We start from the raw sequence: 18,708 nt of genomic DNA, 5'->3' as shown, positions 1-18,708 counted from the left end.
TTTTGTCGCGTGCTGTTTTGTCACGGTGCTTGGATTTAGTTCTGCCTTGCCCACAAATAAGAACTTTATGCCCATCTTCAGTTTGTATTAGAACTCTGTCTGCCACCTCCAGACCAGGGCTTGAACCCCCTAGCCTAGCTTGGAAACGGAAGCTCCGGACTTCGCAGAGAAAGAAAGAAGCCCACCTCCGAGAGCAGCAAGAGGCTGAAGAGCAGCTCGTCGTCGAGCAGTTCCTCCGTGGCCACGTCGTCAGACTCGGTCAGCGTGAGCACCAGCTTGGAAAAGTGGGGCACAAACGTCCCCAGGGCCAGCGACGGGTTCACCTGAGACGCAGAGAGGTCCGAGGCGGAACAAACCTTGTAGAACGTGCAGACAAGTTCACCGTGGTACGTTGTTCGCGAGAATATCTGTCTCACCGAGGGATCTCTTCAAGGGGCAGTGCAACCATCCTAATATTGAAAGAATATGCAGCTCGTATTTCTCATATAATAATTTAGGTGTCTCGGCACGAGTGAGAGTAAATATGCCACATCCCCTCGAAATACTGCGATTCCACCGCGTAATCGCGAAGGAAAGAACACAATTTTTCCCCATTTTTTTTTCTCTAAAGCATGATTTCTCCCTATACCATTACAATGATATGCCCTGGTAACAGACTCCACGGGACAGGAAGAAACATTAGCTGTACGAGACATGTAACAGTGGAAGTAAAGCGACATATATTGGGCAGAGGGGCAGCCCAAGGCTCCCACTCACCCGGGCCATGCAGCGGCACATGTGGGCGACGTAGCGGCCGGACACCCTCGTCTCCAGGATGCGCGTTGAGACAAAGGCATGCAGCTTGGACAGCGCTGCCTGCACGACAAGGCACCGCCGTTGGGGAATGTCTCGCAAAATCGCCAATGTCCGTTTCATACGACGCACCACGCAAGCCAGAGAAACGCCCAACTTGGCGGAGGTTTGGCAATCCTAGGGCAAAACTTGGTCTAATTCGAGTTTGCTGCGAGGCAATAGGTAGTACCATGATACTTTTCTTCGGCTTTTTCTCTGGTTTGCCACATAATTGCCAGACTTGAGTCAAAGATGCCACATATCAACAAAACCACCAGCAGCAAAGCCCAAGGATGGCTCTAGCTCAGCAATTTAGGCCCAAAGTTGCCCCACGAAAACCGAACCACCAGAAGAGAAGCCCAACTCTGACACTTGTTTGGCAATTTAGGCCCAAAGGTGCCAAATAACCACCAGGCGGTGTAGGCTAACCTTGGCACTTGTTGGGCAATTCAGGGTCAAGGTGCTCAGACTCTGGCCAAAGAAGGTCAAGTTTGGTTCTCGGCTTCTTCGGGCTTTTCAGAGCCTAAATTCCCGGACAAGAACCAAATTTTGGCCCGAAAAACTGCGCTAACTGGGAACAGCTCACTCTAAACCTGGCGGCGACAGTTGAAACGACAAACACAATTAACATATTTGAGACAGTCACGAAAGGGATGCAGTTCTCCGTTTGCCCCAAAATTACAACCAACACGCTTCGAAGAACATGCGGTGAATATAAGGACAGGACCAGCGTGCCTCAAATTATTTTTACACTATTGTGTCTAGCGTTTTGACACTTTCCTGAACTTAAATGTTGACATAAAGGCGACAAATTACATCACAAGCGCCCTTGAGCTAGTGGCTCAAATCATTGCAATCCTGAAAATTGGTTGCGGAAGCAGCGGCATCGCTGCAGTACAGAGCAGAGCACCGTTGGCGCTGCAACCTCCACAACCACAGATGCCGATGCTACTGTCAGTTAGAGCTGAACGGACATCTGCATTTCCATCCTTGCCACCACACTTGTCCACACTTCGGAAAATTGCCACCAGTGCCAACCGTGACCCGCAGCAATCCCCAAATCCAAGGTCTTCGGACGAAAAAGAAGGGGATAGAGCAAAGAGGTTGCAAAATGCAACGCCTGAAGATGGAATCTAGGCGACGCGGTGGACTCAACGAGGACAGAGTTGGCAACAAAACGTTGGGACAGTGCAGGCGGGAACAGGCCCGGTTCTCGGAGGGAGCCACCTGCCTTGAAGATGTCCGGAGAGCACTGAGCCAGGATGCTGCTGAAGGTGGAGGCTAGCCCAACCTCCAGGATGTTCTCCTCCGTGTTCATCTTGTCCGTGTCACGGTCCAACCGCGTCGGGTTCTCCAGTGAGCTGTTCTCAATCAGCGAGAAGCACCTGCGCGGGATAGGGCCCACAGCTTGAGAGCAGCACACAGAAACACGTGTCTACCCTTTTTTCAGAAGATTACACATCCCTACGTTATGCATCCCTACAGTAGGCAACCACAGACAACATATATCTCTAGACAGAGTCCTTGAAGTTTGAAAACAGACATGCTTAAACTCCTTAGGGAGTTTAAGCAGGTCGTTCCGATAGCTCCGATACTCCACTGGCACCTTTGCAGACGCTTGGTATCGTTGTTGGAGCCCAAAAACGATCTACCTGAAACTCCCTACTGCTGGCACTCTCCACTTAAAAGCTATGGATGTGCAATTGGCGACAGTTCTCTTGCACCCACGCAGCAAGGCGAGATCCCGCATCTCCACTACTAATCTATACTCTGCGTCAACTGCTTTGTGCCATGTTGTCAAGGCCGGCGTAGCTTCTGCAGAGCTTCAACTTTGACGAAGCTAGCTACGCAAACAAATAAGATGCAAGATGAAGCTGCAGGCTCCTGCACCAGTGTGGGGCTGTAGCACCGTGGAAGCTATGCTAGCCTCGACAATGTGGCAGAAAATAGTTGACACGCAGTATAGCAGCATTAACTCTTGGCTTTGCAAATTGCTTCCATCAGACAATGTAATGCAGTGTAAGCCTTCCACAGCTTCGACCTCGTGCTTGTGCCTTCACCGTGTTCTAATCTAGGGCAAAATGACTCAGTTCCACTCTTCATTACAGCATGTACAAATGTCGAGTCTCGCAGCTAATAAACAATTAGCCTCGAGGAGAAAAAAGTCATATTTTCGGCCACAATGTGGGAAGAAATGAAAGCGATAGTTGAAGCACGGTTGCACAATGCGGGTGGAATGGTGCTGTCACGTACCTGAGGATGGATGTGCGATGTGGTTAATTCTCATAGCTGTCGTGGATGCCACAGACGACCACCACCCAACCTCAGTGATCCATGAAGTAAGTGGGTAAGCGTGATGAAAGTTTCTAAAACCATCCAACATTATGCATAGCAACTGGATACTGCCGAAGTGGGATTTTGCAAGACTCGAGTAATGTTTGAAAACAAGTCTTTCCAGCAGACGACATGGAAGACTCTCCCTTTGTCGCGTCGTTAGAGGCGGAACGCCAAGGCGGCCGACAGGAAAAACTGACTTCCCCGGCCTCGCGTCAAGAGCAGAGAGAAGGGTTTCTTCCTAGCGGCGACGACGAGAGACGAGGTCGAAATCTCTGCGAAGTGTTAACCGTAAAACAATCACTTAAGAAAGAAGAAAAAAGAGCAGTCCTGTGCAGACGCACAGTGCAGTCACAGCGATAGCTGCAACACGTCACGGCAGAGTAGTTGGGCATGGGTGTGGCGATCACGCACCGTGGAACGACGTCAACAAAGTCTCTCGATGACGTCATCGTTGCTGGATTCCCGACCCGCTTCAAGCGGCAAGCACGAAAAAACTTGAAGAGACTCACCGCAAAGCGCGAAAACATGTCTGTCTTGGCGTCGCTGCGCGCTAGCGTCGCACTCATCGCGAGACGCTGCGAGACATGCCGGGAACGTTGCAAACGCAAGCTAGTTGGTGGTGCGTGGATTTACTAGTGATGACCTGTCGCCGGGACAAGCAAAGGCCTCGTCTTCTACGTGGTGTCGGATCGGGCAATAATGGATCGGGGGGTGTCACGTGACGTCACAGGTGGCGCGATATGGTGCGACGGGTGGCGTGGTGCGACGATAGACGGAGAGATGGATGGATAAGGCCGAACGCTTATAATTGAGCGGCGGCTTAGCCATCTAGCCAAAATTTTCATTTCTCCGATTAACTCCAATTAAACATGGAATTGATTAAGAAGGAAAGGATTTCCTATCGCGACGTCGCTGCAACTGCGGCCATCTAGTGGGCGCTATGCGAGACTCGTGAGCCATGTCTATAGAATGCCGATAAAGCAGATTCTCGAGGCTGTGGCATAACCCCGTGGTAAAGCGCCCGCTTCACCCGCGGCAGACCACGGGATCGAATCCCGAGAACACTGCAGCGGCGGGCAATCTTTTTCGAGAATTCGGCGATATAGACGACAAACCCCTACTATGCCAACTACAATGGATTGTATTTCTAATGGTGGGAGAAATCTTTAACTGCTATCGCTGTAAAAAAAAAAATGCACCAGACTGCAACGACTCTCTGGAGCATTTCAGAAGTGAAGGGTGGATGTGCATAGCTTTGATCGGTGCTAAGGTGCGAGCGTGCGTGAATAGCTTAGATTCTCTCTCAGTGCACCATCACACCTCCTAGATAGCCATGTCGTAGTGCTGAATGTTCAGCATCCCCTAAAGAGTTCACACAAGGGATGCTTTTCGGGAAGGGATGGGCGTCACGCATCCCTCCCCGACTCGAGCATTCACGCTAACGGTGGGGAGCCAAGAAGGATGTCACTGTTATCAGACGCGTTCAGCAGTCACACTCTCGACAGTATGAAAATGGAGGCATGCATGAAAAGGCGATACGCGATTATGGCAGCAGCGCTCCTACATGCAGAAGACGACGAACCGCTTCCTGATAAAAGAAAAAGTTGCATCCTCTCGAATGGGAGGATGCAACACAAAGGGTGTGGGATCAAAAACCAGTTGAATGAGGAGTCAGGATGGCAAAAAGATCCCACGCCAAGGCGGGGAGTGCATGTGCAGCCCGAGCAAAAGCTCTCCCATCCCCTGGAACGTCTACCGAAAGGAGGGATTTCTCCTCCATGTGAATACCCCTTTAGGGAGGCCAGCACGAGAAACATGTGGGACAATCTGCTGCCCCAGCACTTGGCTGCGACCCATATTCAGTTGGTGAGAACATGAGTAGTAACCGAATGCTGACTCGGCACTTGTGTCCAATCTGGCATTCGCCTCCTTTAGGTGACACTAAAATGTAGCCCTATGGACCTTCCATATCTAGGAGGCTCTCCCCCAGAAGGAGAGAATGACACACCTCCCCATGAGTTGCAGAACAAAGTCCTCGAACCCTGCTGTCGCCAGGCACACCTCTTGCTCCAGCTGAAGGAGACAAAGTCACACACCATTAGAACAGAGCTCTCTCGGACCCGGCGGGGCAACGGGCGTGCTCACCTCGGTCAAGTCGTTGCGCACCGAAACCGCCTTGGAGCAGTCCACCAAAGGAATGAGAGTTGCAAACGTGGAAATAAACTGGAAGGTCACCTGACAAAAAAAATAAAACAAAAAAACTCAGTTTCGCCCTTAACAAGTATTGCAAACACCCTGCTCCAATCTGGAACAAAGAGTAGGTAAACCCCGAGCTGCAGAAAAATTATATAAGCTTGATAGTGCTTACGAAGACTGGCAAGCACAGAATGTGACGAGGCTTCCAGGGAAGAACAGAAGGGCGCTGAATGGCACCGCCTATCAAAGATTCGCTCAAATTTCTGACACACAGCGTGATACGGTGCAGCACAACAGGAAAGGCTGCAAAGCGCGACCGACGCAATGATTTCGCTTTTGCATGCTCCGACCACTGACCCTGAATAGCTCAGTTGGCAAAGCACTTGGCTCAGAATCTCAAGCTGGTGAGTTCAATTTCTGCCAGGGGATTGAAGTTTTTTTAATATGGTTCCCTATGGGCATAACACTTTTCGGTGTTGGTTTTCGGTGCCAAAAAACTGCTGAAATTAAATTAACACCGCTGAAGTTGACCATCTGACAATACTCCTATGCGGGATTTCCTCGGTGGATTTGGAGCAATTCAAATGCGCTGCACGCTTGTGCCTTTAGTGCGGTAGATGAGAGTGAGTGGTTGCACGCACAAGAAGATAACAACAAAAAAAACGCTCCACTTCCATAAATAAAATACCTCATTAATTTCATCGATGAAGGCACAACTAATCCCAGTAGAGGTCAACACCGCTAAACCAACACTGGTGAAGTTGACAGCCTGACATTACTCTTAATTTCATTCCTGAAAGCATCATCAGAGTCCTTCAATACGCTCACGGTCACGAAACTTCCGCGCAATGCTACGGGGGAGCTTCGTGCACAATTGCACGGGGTTCCGACAAGGAGCCACCAATGTAGCCACCAGCCCTGGGAGTTTGGCAACCAGGAAGTGCGTCGGAATTTCGAAGCCCCTCTGGATGAGCCACCCATGATCGCGGTGACACGCCATCACACTGACGGCGTTTCTCGTCAACGTAAGCTTCTTCGGCTCTGTGCATTTAATCAACTGCTTAAACATTCAAACCATCTCCAAAATAATATCATTTTCATTCCTTTTTTTTTTTTTTTCTCAAAATGACGTTTCACAGGGGTGGGACAGATCGAACTGGTTCTGGAGCAACTTTTTTAGCAGAGAAACTGTGGAAGGAGGGGAGGGTATAGAAAAGGTGGATGGGAGGGTATGCTGGAGGAGTGGGAGGAGAGGGAACGGAGAGTAAAGAGGGGCATACCCTCCCCTCCTCCTTTTCAAGAGCTGTGCTCTAATTTCACGTTGCAGAGATTTAGAAACGTCTTTCATTTTTAATAAGGATACAAAAAAGATTATAGAGAAATCTACATGTATATTCTAGTAATTTGCATGCTTTTTACTCTACCCGTCATCAATAACATCATTTCCGAGCGACATTAAATTTTGCTGCGTAGCTTGAAAGCCCTTGAAGTGACATTTGATGTGCTCAAGCGCGCTCATTTGAAGTGACAATACGTGCGTCCATCTGACGGGGGTATTATTCAGGGTAGAGTGGCCAAAGGCCAATGCGTCCTTAAAGGACAGGTGTGCACCTAGGGGCAACTTCTGATCTCGTAGGAAACTCTGGCCGAATTTCACAACCACTGGCGAGTCGAAGGACTCTGGCACACCTAATCCCACTAGGGATGCAAGGGCGAGCGTCTAGCCACGCACGGAACGCCGACCGAAGCTTGTGGCCGTGCGGGCTGCCAATGGGGCCGTGCCACTCACGATGCACTTCTTGATGTCGTTGGGGTCGATGCCCGGCAGGCAGCTGCTGAGCAGGGGCAGCACGTGGGAGGGCCCCTCGGGAAAGTAGCTGCCCCCCAGCACCAGGCTACGGGCCACCGCCACCACGCAGTGCATGGCTGCCGTCAGCCGGTGCGGCTCCGTCAGGGTCTCCAGGGCCGAGTACAGCCTGCACGGCCGGACACGCTCGGTACTATGTCGCCCACAATCGGAAGCAAGCTACGCGACGCGGTCGACGCCTCTTCACATTTAATGGGGTACTCCGACGATTATTTCAGCTGAGCCAACTAACTGTATTTTTAGAATCCCTGCGTTTACTCCTTTTAACTAGTAGGCTATTTAGTATAGTGAAATTCCAAATGGTTTTGCGAAATCGACTTCCAATTTGAGATAGCAAACGATCACAATTTTAGCGCGCATCTGATCTCGCTTCACCCCGACGCTCAGTTTGTAGCAAACAATCCACCTTTCTTCCTGTCTGTCAGACGACGTACGAAAATCTCTCATTTTATATCCGTACTAGAATGGCACCTCGTAGCAGACGAACCGCATCCTTCACTAGCGTTAGTGGACAAGCCCTCTATGTACACTATCTTTGCTCGCTCTGCAAGAGGTAAATTATCAATCAATGGTTTGTTTCAGAGTCAATGGATATTACAAGTTACTGAAAGACCACAAAAGTCTCAAAGCCAATTTGGCCAGTTTGGGCCCATTTTAATAAAATACTGCCATGATAGGCACCAATACTGAAAATAAATAAAAATGAACAATATGTCAGGTTAAGCAGCAAATAGTTAGATAATGTCAAAAACAAAACACATAAAATCGCTCTCTCTCTCTCGTGGTGACCAAAATCAAGCCCCTGCATTGATCCACGGTACAGTCACAGCGATAAATGCGACACATCGAGGCAAAGTTATTGGGCGTTGGAGTCATGTTCATGCACTGCAGGATCATGAACAAAAGCATTCGGAACAAAACCGACATCAAATCATTTCGTTCAGAACGCTTTTGTTTTTTTGTTAAAAAGTGCGTGACAGCACGTCTTCCAGTCAAGTTCTTGGAATTTTGTTATCAGTATTTTTTTCGTACTTTTACAGAAAGAGCACGCACTCGGCATCAGCATAACTTTAAACACGAGGACATTGAGGCAACTAAGTCAAAGCTGCGGCGGCTATCTGACTTGGCAACATCAACGATCTACTACGCCAACCACAACATTAATGCCAGTCTTAATTAGAGCGACAAACAGAAACAAACGACAGCGACAAGCCTCAAACCAGAGTCTTTTGTGATGTGAGAGGCTTTGCAGAATAAAGGGCTCAAAGAAGAATGCTATGCATGCGAGGGTATCTTTGGCAGGCTTGCAGTCATTCGTGCTTACTTAACGAGCACCGAACGACTGAAAACCTGCCAAAGGTACCATTGCAAACACGCTGCATGTGTTTGAGGCTTGTCGCTGCCATTTGGTTGTGTTTGTCGCTCTAGTGGGACTCGGGCATGATGGCTACAACACCACCGTCGACGACAAACATCGTACTATGGTTGAAAAACAAACTGGACGAGGAGGCAGTCACCTTTCGATGACGGGCGGAATGACCAGCTCCGGCCGGAGCAGGGCCAAGTTCTGCAGGGCCATGGCAGCCCCCGAGCTGCCCCCCTTGCCGAACATGGAGAGCAGCACCACGGGGCGCACGCACTCCACAAACTGTGTCACGTCCGCGTCCGACAGCTGCTGCCACGGCGGCACGGGAGTCTCCCACGACGGGGCCCGGTAGCGCTCCCTGCAAGTCGAGAGCGTCCCCGCAGCAGCTGTCTATATGGACCCTTTTTTCTATTAAAGAGCACCGTCCGGGGGATTGTCTGCAAAACTATGATTGCACGCCTCTGCCCGTCAGCACACAACAGTATCGTGCCATCGTCACTTTTCATCGCATTTCATGCCCCATACGAGTGACGCTAGAAAAAAGAATCTACCAACACTATGAAGGAAATATGCACAAAAATAAAAGCCAAATATTTCGATTGTGCGGGATGATGCCCTCCGAAAATGGCAACAGCGGGAAGCAGGGTCAGGGGAGAGGGTGTATGCATGGACAGAGCCTCAATGGAAAAAACTCCATCGTGTTGCGCGTATGCTTAGACGGCAGAAAGTTAGTCAACCCAACTGGGCATCTAGTGCCTTCGCTGCAGATCAGAAATTTAGACGGCGCAGCACCACCTGGGGTATTTAACGTGCACCACGCAGTAGTGACATACAACTGCCTGCCAGTACAGTGTTCATTTAGATCAAAATGGGCAGGACTGGGGAGTGAACCCAGGATGCCTGGGTTCTGCAGCATGAGCTTTCGCTCAACGTGTTCAGACCTGCGCTAACACACTCTGTTACCAACCCCCCGAACAGCTGCCTCCAGGGCTTCCTTTCAAATCTTGCTCGAGTCGACTCGGGTTATTCTTGCGGGTCGTGCTACGGAACAGCACCAGTAAAGCAATGCCCGATGCAAGTGGGTTTTTCAAATGCCAAGATACAATAATTGTCTTTACTCCGGAATGAAATAGTGAAGCGTGGAGAGACCAGCTAGGAGACTGACTCGCGTCGGTGATGTCGCGACACACGTGTGGCTCTCGAAGTTCAATCCCCACCCCTGCCCATTTCAATCCGGACGAGCCTGGTACCGACGTACATTTGCGTAAAAACTACCGCGTGGTGCACATTAAAGGCCCCAGGTTAGCGGTGGTACTAAACTAACAAAATATTTCGTCTACATTGAAGGCCGTTCCACGCCCAAGGTCAGCGCGTTGTACGCCGCAGATTAAAAAAGGGAGCGAAGAGCGGTGTGCGTGCTTTCGCATTCACAACTCATAAGAAGTGCTTAGATGTACCTCGAGCCTTTTTTTTTGGTAATATACATTGTCAAGCTTACGAGAGATCTGAGGTCAGTCCTGAAAAGTTTTCAAAATCAGTGGCGAGTACAGTATAGACCACTTACAATGTAACTGCTTATAGTGCAGGACCGGATATAATGCGGCTTTTTTAAACCACCGGTTTGCCTCCCATAGAACTCCATGTAATTACATACCGCTTAAAATGCAGGCGCACGAAGAGAAATACAGGTTATAGTGCAGTTTTTGGAGCAGCGCACCGACCGACTGGCGCAGCAAGCACGCTTCCCTGTGCGACACCAGATAACGGCGCTAGCCGCACTCGCGGGGGTAGGGATGGCAAGGAGGTTGCTCGAGGAAGCGGGAAGAAGCGAAGAGAGAGGCTTCAGTTGCCATAGCGACGGAGGGACGCACGCACGTGTCGTTTACGGCGCAAGGCGTTGGCGAGCCCATTGGTCGTGGCCCAATCAGCCGTTCGTGCGCGTTGCATGCCGGCCGGCTTCTATCCGTAAACATGGCTTCGGTGGTGATCGTCAACGTCAACGGCGTAGTGGAAGCTCATTGTTCCACATAAAAGCGCTATCCTTAACTGTGAATTTTCGTTGTGTGTCGCTATGATAACCCAGCATGTACTAGAAGGGAAGATCCACCTACTCGTGCGGCGATGTCGTGGCGGCACTCGCAAGACAGCAGAAACGCCCGTGTCGTCGTGTTTGTTTACTTCGACTACAGTGGTGCTTTCTAAACATTTGTGGTTTCAAACATCGCCCGGATTTCTTATTTGGAGCATTTCATGCCTTTTTTGGAGCATTTCATGCGCATACCGTATAAAGATGCGAATTTTTATGCGTTTTCATCACCGGAAAAAAGTGATGAGGGTTAACAATCCTGAACGCTCACAACGTCTGTCCGCAACCCGCCACGCCTTAAAGGCTGCGCCAGGCAAAAGACGTTTATTTGTTTCAAGATGTGTGACACACTTGCGAGAGAAGCGTACTAGTCTGGTGAAATAAAGACTTTCCTCAAACTAAGCTTTATTTTTTATCTAATATAAAATAAATTGTTTTACAAAGGCAAGTTGTCTCATGGCATGTATTTTGGCCTGAAAAATTGATGTTTTGGTTATAGCGCAGTACCGCTTATAGTGCGGATTTTCGCGATTCCCGCGACATACGTTATATGCGGTCTACACTGTAAATGCATTGTGCCTATGGAAGAGTTTGTTCCACGACTGTGGGAGCTCACTCCACAACAAGAAAAGCTTTCGACTTGACCGATATTTGGAGATGGCAGAGTTCCAAGTCAATGAGGAATTACCATACGATTTCTTTCCTACGAGGAAAGTTTACTATGTGACTGATGTTCTATCGAGACACTTAAAAAAACAAAGGTCTTTTGAGAGATTAGTGTCTGGTTAATGCTACGATAGGCATGCAGTTCAGAGCCCCTCCCCTAAGGAAACGAACCGACAGCGTACCTGTGTAGCCGCTTGACCACCTCGGCTGGAAGCTTGTACAGGATCCTCTGCAGCTTCATCTGCTCCAGACAGAATGGGACACACGGCCTCAGAAGGGCGACGCTAGACACACGGTGTGGTGCCTCAAAAAGGTCTTCGATCGGCATGTTTAGCGTCGGACACCACCCGGGCTTCCAAAGTGGTCCCGGTATGGGAACAAATCACGTCCCAACGTGTTGTGCCGGTAAAGGTCGTAAAAGAGCCGGCAAAAAAAGAATAGCAAATGCGTGCATTGTCGTAGTCATGATGTTTTGATTCCTGGCACCTTAAGTTTCTGTGGACTGTTTTCGTGTTCCTTAGAGCGTTACTACACATTTTACTGTTTTTTACATTCATTCATCCCGTGAAGTCTCGCCAATGTCACGTACGCGGCTTCATTTAACAGGATTGCTCAATCTAGCTTAGACATATTTGGTGATCGTGCACTTCTTTCGCATGAGCTGGCACGTGTAATAGCGAGTATACATAGCGGATTTTGTACGAAGTTCATCTATCGTATTTTCTAGCGCTACGTCGCACTTTTACACAACCTCTTTTGTTTTCGATCGTTTTCGGGCGCAGAAAATAGATTATTTTCATTATTATCCCAGCTAAAGAGCAAACTACAGCAAAACAGGTGCCTGCCACCAGAATCCCGGCAGGCAACAGCAAAACGCCTCTACGATGTCGTCGAGGAACCACAAACACAACGGTCAAAGACAAGTCCCGGGCAGCGTACGTAACACGAGCGTGTGCGAGAGAGAGGAGGGACACGCACCACCCAGCGCCCGTTGTTGGACGGGTGGTAGAAGGACTCCACCGCCTTGAAAAGGCTGCTCACATACGTCTGGCAGCTGCTCTGGCCCCCCTGCAAGCAGAAAAGGCCTCGGCATAAGCCCCGAGCACAACCAACCCCAAGCAAGCCCCAGAACACGCCCTAGACTCGGTGGCTATGCTGGAAAGTGCCTGTGGCGTTCAGTTTCCTCTTTGATCTCTTTAGTCTGCGAGACCCCGGGTTTTCAGTATGGGTCCCCAGGAACCCAAGGGTCCCTCAAAGTATCCTCATGCATTCTGCACGCATCCAAATGCTCCCCAAGCCTCCGCAACGTTCCTCAAGCTCCCTTTTTCCCGGTTTCAAAGACATTTTTAGAAGATCTAGGCACCTGTTGACGTATGACTAAAAGCCAAACGATCCTGAGCTATTGTTTACAAAGTCTGGAGCTTCCTAGACTGCTTTATTGCACCAGTGCCGAGACAAGAAAGGGTTCTGCTGCCGTCAATGAAGAGAGGTGTTCCTAGAAATAAGAATGTTCGCAGAATTCCTGCACCGGAGGTTTTCTGAAGACGACAGTTAATTTCTCCAACAATCGACAGAAGGCGTGAACTATGAAGCTCAGAAAATAGACGTTTTAGCTCCAAAAGTGCAGCTTGTCTCCCCATGCTAATTCGGCTGCTTAGGGTACTGCGCAGGCGTCCGACTTCGGTTGCCGTAGCCATGTAGGCACACACTGCAAAGTGCGCGCTACTTCCAATGCTGTATAAGAAACAGCTAGTGACTATCAACGAGCTAACAATTCGAAAATTGCAGACGACCACACAAAGCGTGCTGCAATTGACGGCGTTAGCTGCGGCATTGTGAAAAGGCACACTGAAAGGGATTCACCTTCAGCCACCAGTGTGCCGAACAATGTTTGCCACGGGTTCTTTGCTTTCAGTGGAATTGATGTAGGAGACTTGTGCGAGGAGATGTGCACTTTGGCGGAACGATTGTGCCAGATGTTGCACGTGTTGGGGAAGGACACAGAGACCCGCTTCTTTTACGGCTGAAACACTCTTCCAGAATGGGGACGCCAGGCCCTGCGGCGGAAGAAGCTAAAGTCTGTATACGAGCTGTTCTGCCGAGGTGCGGAAGGTACGCAAGAAGGAAGCCTGGCCGGCAGCAGGGGGCAGGTGAGGGAGCGTGTCCGCACAGCGCGACCACGTGCCTATTTCGCGATGGTGGCTGCCGGAGTGGTGGGTGAGGGGAGGAACGGAGAGTCGCCGGAGCAAGAACAGCGGCAGCCTACAGGGGGGAAAAGAGGGCGGAGCGAGAGAGAACTTTCGACGCGTCTGAGGAACGACGGGAAGAGGGACAGTAGTGCGTCTGCTGTATTCGTGCATGATCATTTTTTGCCAGGAAGGGGCACTAAAAGCGACCGCTGTAAAACTAAGTCAGCCGCAGCACTTATTGAATTATCGAAACAATTATGTTAACTAGAACAGAGGTTCTCGAATGACGATCCACAAAGCACCCATTGCGAGTGAACCCACGCAATTAATAAATATTCTATTCTTGTCTGACACTTCCTCTGCACATGACAATGAAGGGAGTCAATTTCATACAAGCAATTAGTTGTCTCTATCCTGCCGTCGTCGTAATCATTCAGTAGTCCCATGGATGGCATCCACTACTACTTCCAGTGCTTCACAAGGGGCCCCCGGTTTTCAATGTTGAGGACCAGCGACCTAGAATATCTGCACACAGTGAGCCCCGATAGATTGGAGTAGGGGTTCTCGAGGAACGCTTGTCTCTTTCTCGAATGGCAGCTGGGGAATTTCCCTCGGTCTCTGGCAGTCTAGCAAGCCAGCACAAAGAGAATGGGTTGACCTCGCTCTTATCAAATGAATGCTCATTCTCTCTATCATGATCTCGGCATTCATGCAATAAAGCGTAAGTAATCAATCTTTCCAATCTCGATCAAAGGCTGAGGGGCCCTTCCCGGTGTCGGCATTGATACAATGAGGCAGCGCAGAAGCCTACGAGTTCTCTAAAACATAGTTCAACTATTAGGAAGGAATTGGCTTATAGTTTTATGCACCAGTGGATGGCACACATGTTCTAAAAAAAGTGTTCAAACTGTGGGAACACTTCACTCGAGTGCGGGGTCGGTCTAGGCAATTCGGGAGTTTGGGGGAGAGGATTCCCCAGAGTATCCACGGCGGTTCCCGGGCCTCTCAAATTTTCTCGACCGTCTCTGCCCCCCTGTAAAGTGTTTGTCTCGTTGAAGCGCTATTTCAGAAGATGTGAGCCACCTACTGATTCGTAACTATGAGCTAATCACACCCTAGCGGGTGAAGTATTGTTTAAAGGGCCCTTAGGCTTCCGCACTAGCTTACTGTATCAATACCCACACTGGGAAGGGTTCCTCAACCATTGGTCCAGAGATATAGGAGCCCCTGAAGATCGAAAAGTTTGAGATTAGAGAAATGCCCAAGATACGGTTACACTAGTACACTGTTATACTGTCATGGTGGCAGTCTCGCTTTGGGCAAAGCTCTGGCACCACTAGGGACTGCATCGGCCCCCAAGAGAACAGGCGGGAGAGCAGTCACCATGAGGGAGGTGATCCAGTTGACGACGGCAGTGCTGTCGTAGGAGTTGCTGTGCCTGTTCACCTGCACCTTGCCAGAGGCCGCCGGCAGGTTCAGGCTGCGCAGCAGGCGGGTGAACATCTGCAAAAAAGCTACTTATTAGCAAATGCTTCCATCTTGTGGCACTGGTCTCTTTTATTGCTCGTTTGTTTTAAGGTAGGCTGGCATTCACGAGCCTACGCCCAGTGCTTAAACTCAGGGGGGTCTCAGGGGATCTCCGAGATCCTTGTGCCTGGAGCTACCAGGAGACAAAGACGAACTTGAAGAGAGAGCTCAGAGTAGAAAACTCACCGTTGGAATGTATGGTTCCCAGTCTATGTAGCCGATGTTGTTCTGGGCTAGTCTCGCAAACAGCCAGACCAGGTTCTGAGGAAAGATAATTCATTTCGAGTTCTCACCAGATGCCAACGTATATGCAAAGGGTAGTCATAAGAAAGCACTCACATTTTCCCAGACGGGGGAGTTGTGGCTGTTGTGCCAGAGCTCGATGAACTTGTCAAACCACAACCTGCCAGAAAGAAAAAAAGGAAAGAAAAGGATTTCAAGAGCTACTCTTAATGCCTCGCTACATTAGGCCAGGGGTGCTTAAAGGTTTAGAGGAACCCCAATCTGGCTTGACCAAAAACCGAGGAACCCCTGCCGGTCTCGGCATTTATGTGATGAAGACATAAACCAATGCAGAGGCTTACAGATATTGTAAACAGTAAGGCTGGTAGTTATACTTTATTGCATGGCTCTTATCTGCTAAAAGTGCCTAAACTGTAAAAACCCTTCACTTAGGGGCGGTCGAGGAAATTCCAAGGACCCACGTGGGTACCCTGGGAGACCTTCCTAAGAACCATTTGGGAACCCATGCTTTAGGTCAAATAGCTCCGCCCGCAGGCACAAGAAAAACATCTTGCAAGCAAATCAGTCACATCCGTACAAGAGCCACCAGGTTCAGAACAAAGCTGTTTTTGTCAGTTGCTGGTAAGGAACACCAGATAAGGGAACTGTCAAAGAGCTGATTTGTGCTATCCATGTAGGAAGAGTGACCAATTGCCAACCTAAGGCATTTTAAGTACCTTTTGGGTCATTGACAAGAGGTAAAAAATTAATCAGGAAATGCATCCCAAGCAGCACAGATTTGGCCAATCATTGGCCAATGGCTGACAATGTTCCTTTGGCCAGTGGCCAGCCATTGGTTCATGACTGGCCTTTCTCTGGCCATCAGCCACCAGCCAAGCATTGACCAATGAATGGCTACTCTTTGGACATTGGACAAAAGACCATCGCCAGCCACTGGCCAATGCTTTGCCAAAATCCGCCCTGCTTGGATGATTCCCAGTTGAGAAAGTACAGTACAACCTAATCCCAACCTTAGTGCAATCACTTGAGAGCCTGACTTTGGAGAGGGGGCACTATCCTATACTCGTATCCAGGTCAAGAACCATAGTAAAAAAATTCTAGCTTCTTGCAAAGCATTACTTGTTTCCCCTTTTATGTGGTGAATTAAGATATAGGTACCGTAAAATCCCGTAAGAGCACCCTCCCCCGAGAGATTGCCCATCCCGATTTCCTGGCAAAATATCTGAATCATAAAAATCCAAAACATTGGCCACCCCCATTGCCGTCGGACATCACGCGATGTCCGCAGATTGCACGGTTGATGTGATTCCCGTCATACATCGCAAGATGTCCGACGGGAATCACATCAACCTCGCTATCTGCAGTACCGGCGTATATGACAAACGAGTTCGCAGCAGGTTCCCACCTTCACTCCCGCAATATGCACGCACAACACTGGTTCCTGCGACACCCGAGTTCGTAGTCTGCCTTTCTTTGTTTGCGATATCGGTTCCCGTGAGACGCAAGTTTAGCCGGTTCCCGCATGTTTATTGCGCCGCAAAACATGAATCTGCTGCAGCCTGCATTCTCCTTTCCCGTGACACAGGAGTTGGTAGCAAATTCCCGCCTGTTTATCGCAGTCTGAAACACAAATTTGCCTTGTCCGCAATCTGCAGTTCCAGTTCCTGTGTCATGTAGTTTTGTATTTATCATTAATTTTTTACGAAGTTTTGCTGTCTCATCTTCAGAGATAGCCCACCTCGTGTTTTTCACCATGCATCTCTTCGTTTTGGGTAGGCGCCCTTTGGAGATTTTACGGTACGGGCATTTTAAATGCGCTCTATGTTATTATATCGAGCCGTATATGTTTCAAACGCCCACGTCTTTGTTTCTTCTCCAGACAACGAAATCTTGTAAGGACTACTTTGCGTATAAACAATGTGCAAAACTTGTTTCTTTTTTGACGTGACAAGAATAGCAGTTATCGTTTTAACTGCCCACCGTACAAGAGGCCCGTGATGAGACGCTTATATGTCGGGCAAAGCAGGCCAAGGCACTGAAGACACGCCTCAAAGGCTAGACAAACAAGCTGCTATGTGGCAGCTACATAGTTTCCGGATTACAGTCTCCGGACTATGCATGTTTAAAAGGTAAAATTTTACCCAGCACAGATGCACGGGTGCTGACTATACGAGGATTTATTTTTTCTAGATCGTTCTGTGGGCGAGGCAGCTTCGAGAGAATGCGGTCACAATCTAACCCCGTGGTGTTTCCACTGCAGGTGGGTGACCGACTAAACTTTCCAAAAGGGAAATCTGAATATTGTTGCCTAGTAGATCTGTGTTGTTGCACAGCTGATTGCTTCGATGCATTGTGCGCTTTGGTGCCACTTCTGAACAAAGATGTCGAGCTTAACCCTCGTCCTCACACGGCTTCCGCAACTGAAAACTCGAGTAAGGACAACCAGAGCAAGCAGATGGACGAAATGCTACAACTACTTTGGATGTTAATGCTCCAACTCCCAAGTTTGAGGCAGGTCAAGCCAGTTTAATCAGCTCCATTGAGAAAGTAAGGAAAAGCCAGCAGTCGATAGAAAATAAACTAGCTGACGTGAATAAAAGACTCGTCAATGCAGAAACGAAAGCGTTGAAGCTTGACAATGGCAGAGCGAACTTCAAACCACGCAGCGCGCTGCAGATGAAGCCAGGAAAGAAAATGCTCTTCTGCGCTCGTGCCTTGACGAATTAGAAGATAGAAACAGGGGAGATAACTTAATCCTTCACGGAATTGAGGATTCTGATCGTGATACATGGGCTCAGTCGGAGTTGATAAGAGCGGCGTTGTCTCGAGCCATGAACCTGGAGATGGACGCGGAATGTATTGCTGGGGCGCACAGAATAAGTGCCTTCTCTGCTAGCCATTGCCGTCCGCTAACGTTCAAATTTAAAAGACCTGAAGGCTCGGGATAATATTTTGAATTCAAAATCAGTACTAAAAAATAGCTGCGTTTTTGTAAACGAGGACTTTTCGTAAACAACCCGTCATGCACGACGTGAGCTAATCAAATTCGTGAAGGGTTTATATCCGAATGTTGCCTTTACTTTGCATTATAACGAGCTTTACGTCGACAAAAAGGTCTTTGTATATTATTTAGAAACTGACAGCGCCGTTGAGCTTGGGGGTCACCAGGAGGCCGTAGCGAGCGCTTCGACTAATAGGTCCTCTTTAGCCAAGCACAAACTTCTTCGTCACAGCAGATTAAGAGCAATAATGAATCTCGTCTATTTGTTGAACAAACATTGATTATTTTTACTAATATACAGAGTGTCATAAAAAAACTGTGACGCACTTAATGCCATTTTAGAATCATCTATGATTTAGTTATTCTCACAGAAACGTCGCTCTCTGCTAAAATACGTGA

At 49.0% G+C, this 18,708-nt stretch overlaps 1 protein-coding gene across 1 annotated transcript in view; it reads right to left on the bottom strand.

The window, feature by feature from the left end:
• LOC8035578 (proteasome activator complex subunit 4A) overlaps nt 1-18,708 on the bottom strand; it is a 166,525-nt gene that overhangs the window by 121,181 nt on the left and 26,636 nt on the right. The window contains exons 6-17 of the mRNA XM_002399761.4: nt 15,405-15,468; nt 15,252-15,326; nt 14,922-15,041; nt 12,328-12,417; nt 11,532-11,590; nt 8,749-8,955; nt 7,154-7,340; nt 5,314-5,403; nt 5,177-5,241; nt 2,059-2,216; nt 757-851; nt 186-323 (exon numbers count right to left, since the gene is read on the bottom strand). Coding sequence (XP_002399804.3) covers nt 186-323; nt 757-851; nt 2,059-2,216; nt 5,177-5,241; nt 5,314-5,403; nt 7,154-7,340; nt 8,749-8,955; nt 11,532-11,590; nt 12,328-12,417; nt 14,922-15,041; nt 15,252-15,326; nt 15,405-15,468 — 1,348 coding nt within the window. The remainder of the gene's footprint in view (nt 1-185; nt 324-756; nt 852-2,058; nt 2,217-5,176; nt 5,242-5,313; nt 5,404-7,153; nt 7,341-8,748; nt 8,956-11,531; nt 11,591-12,327; nt 12,418-14,921; nt 15,042-15,251; nt 15,327-15,404; nt 15,469-18,708) is intronic.

Source organism: Ixodes scapularis, unplaced genomic scaffold (assembly GCF_016920785.2).
Source record: "Ixodes scapularis isolate PalLabHiFi unplaced genomic scaffold, ASM1692078v2 PGA_scaffold10__122_contigs__length_95168666, whole genome shotgun sequence".
NCBI classification, from domain to species: Eukaryota; Metazoa; Arthropoda; class Arachnida; order Ixodida; family Ixodidae; genus Ixodes; species Ixodes scapularis.
Note: the sequence above shows the minus strand (reverse complement) of the source record. Positions and strands in the feature narration are given on the sequence as shown.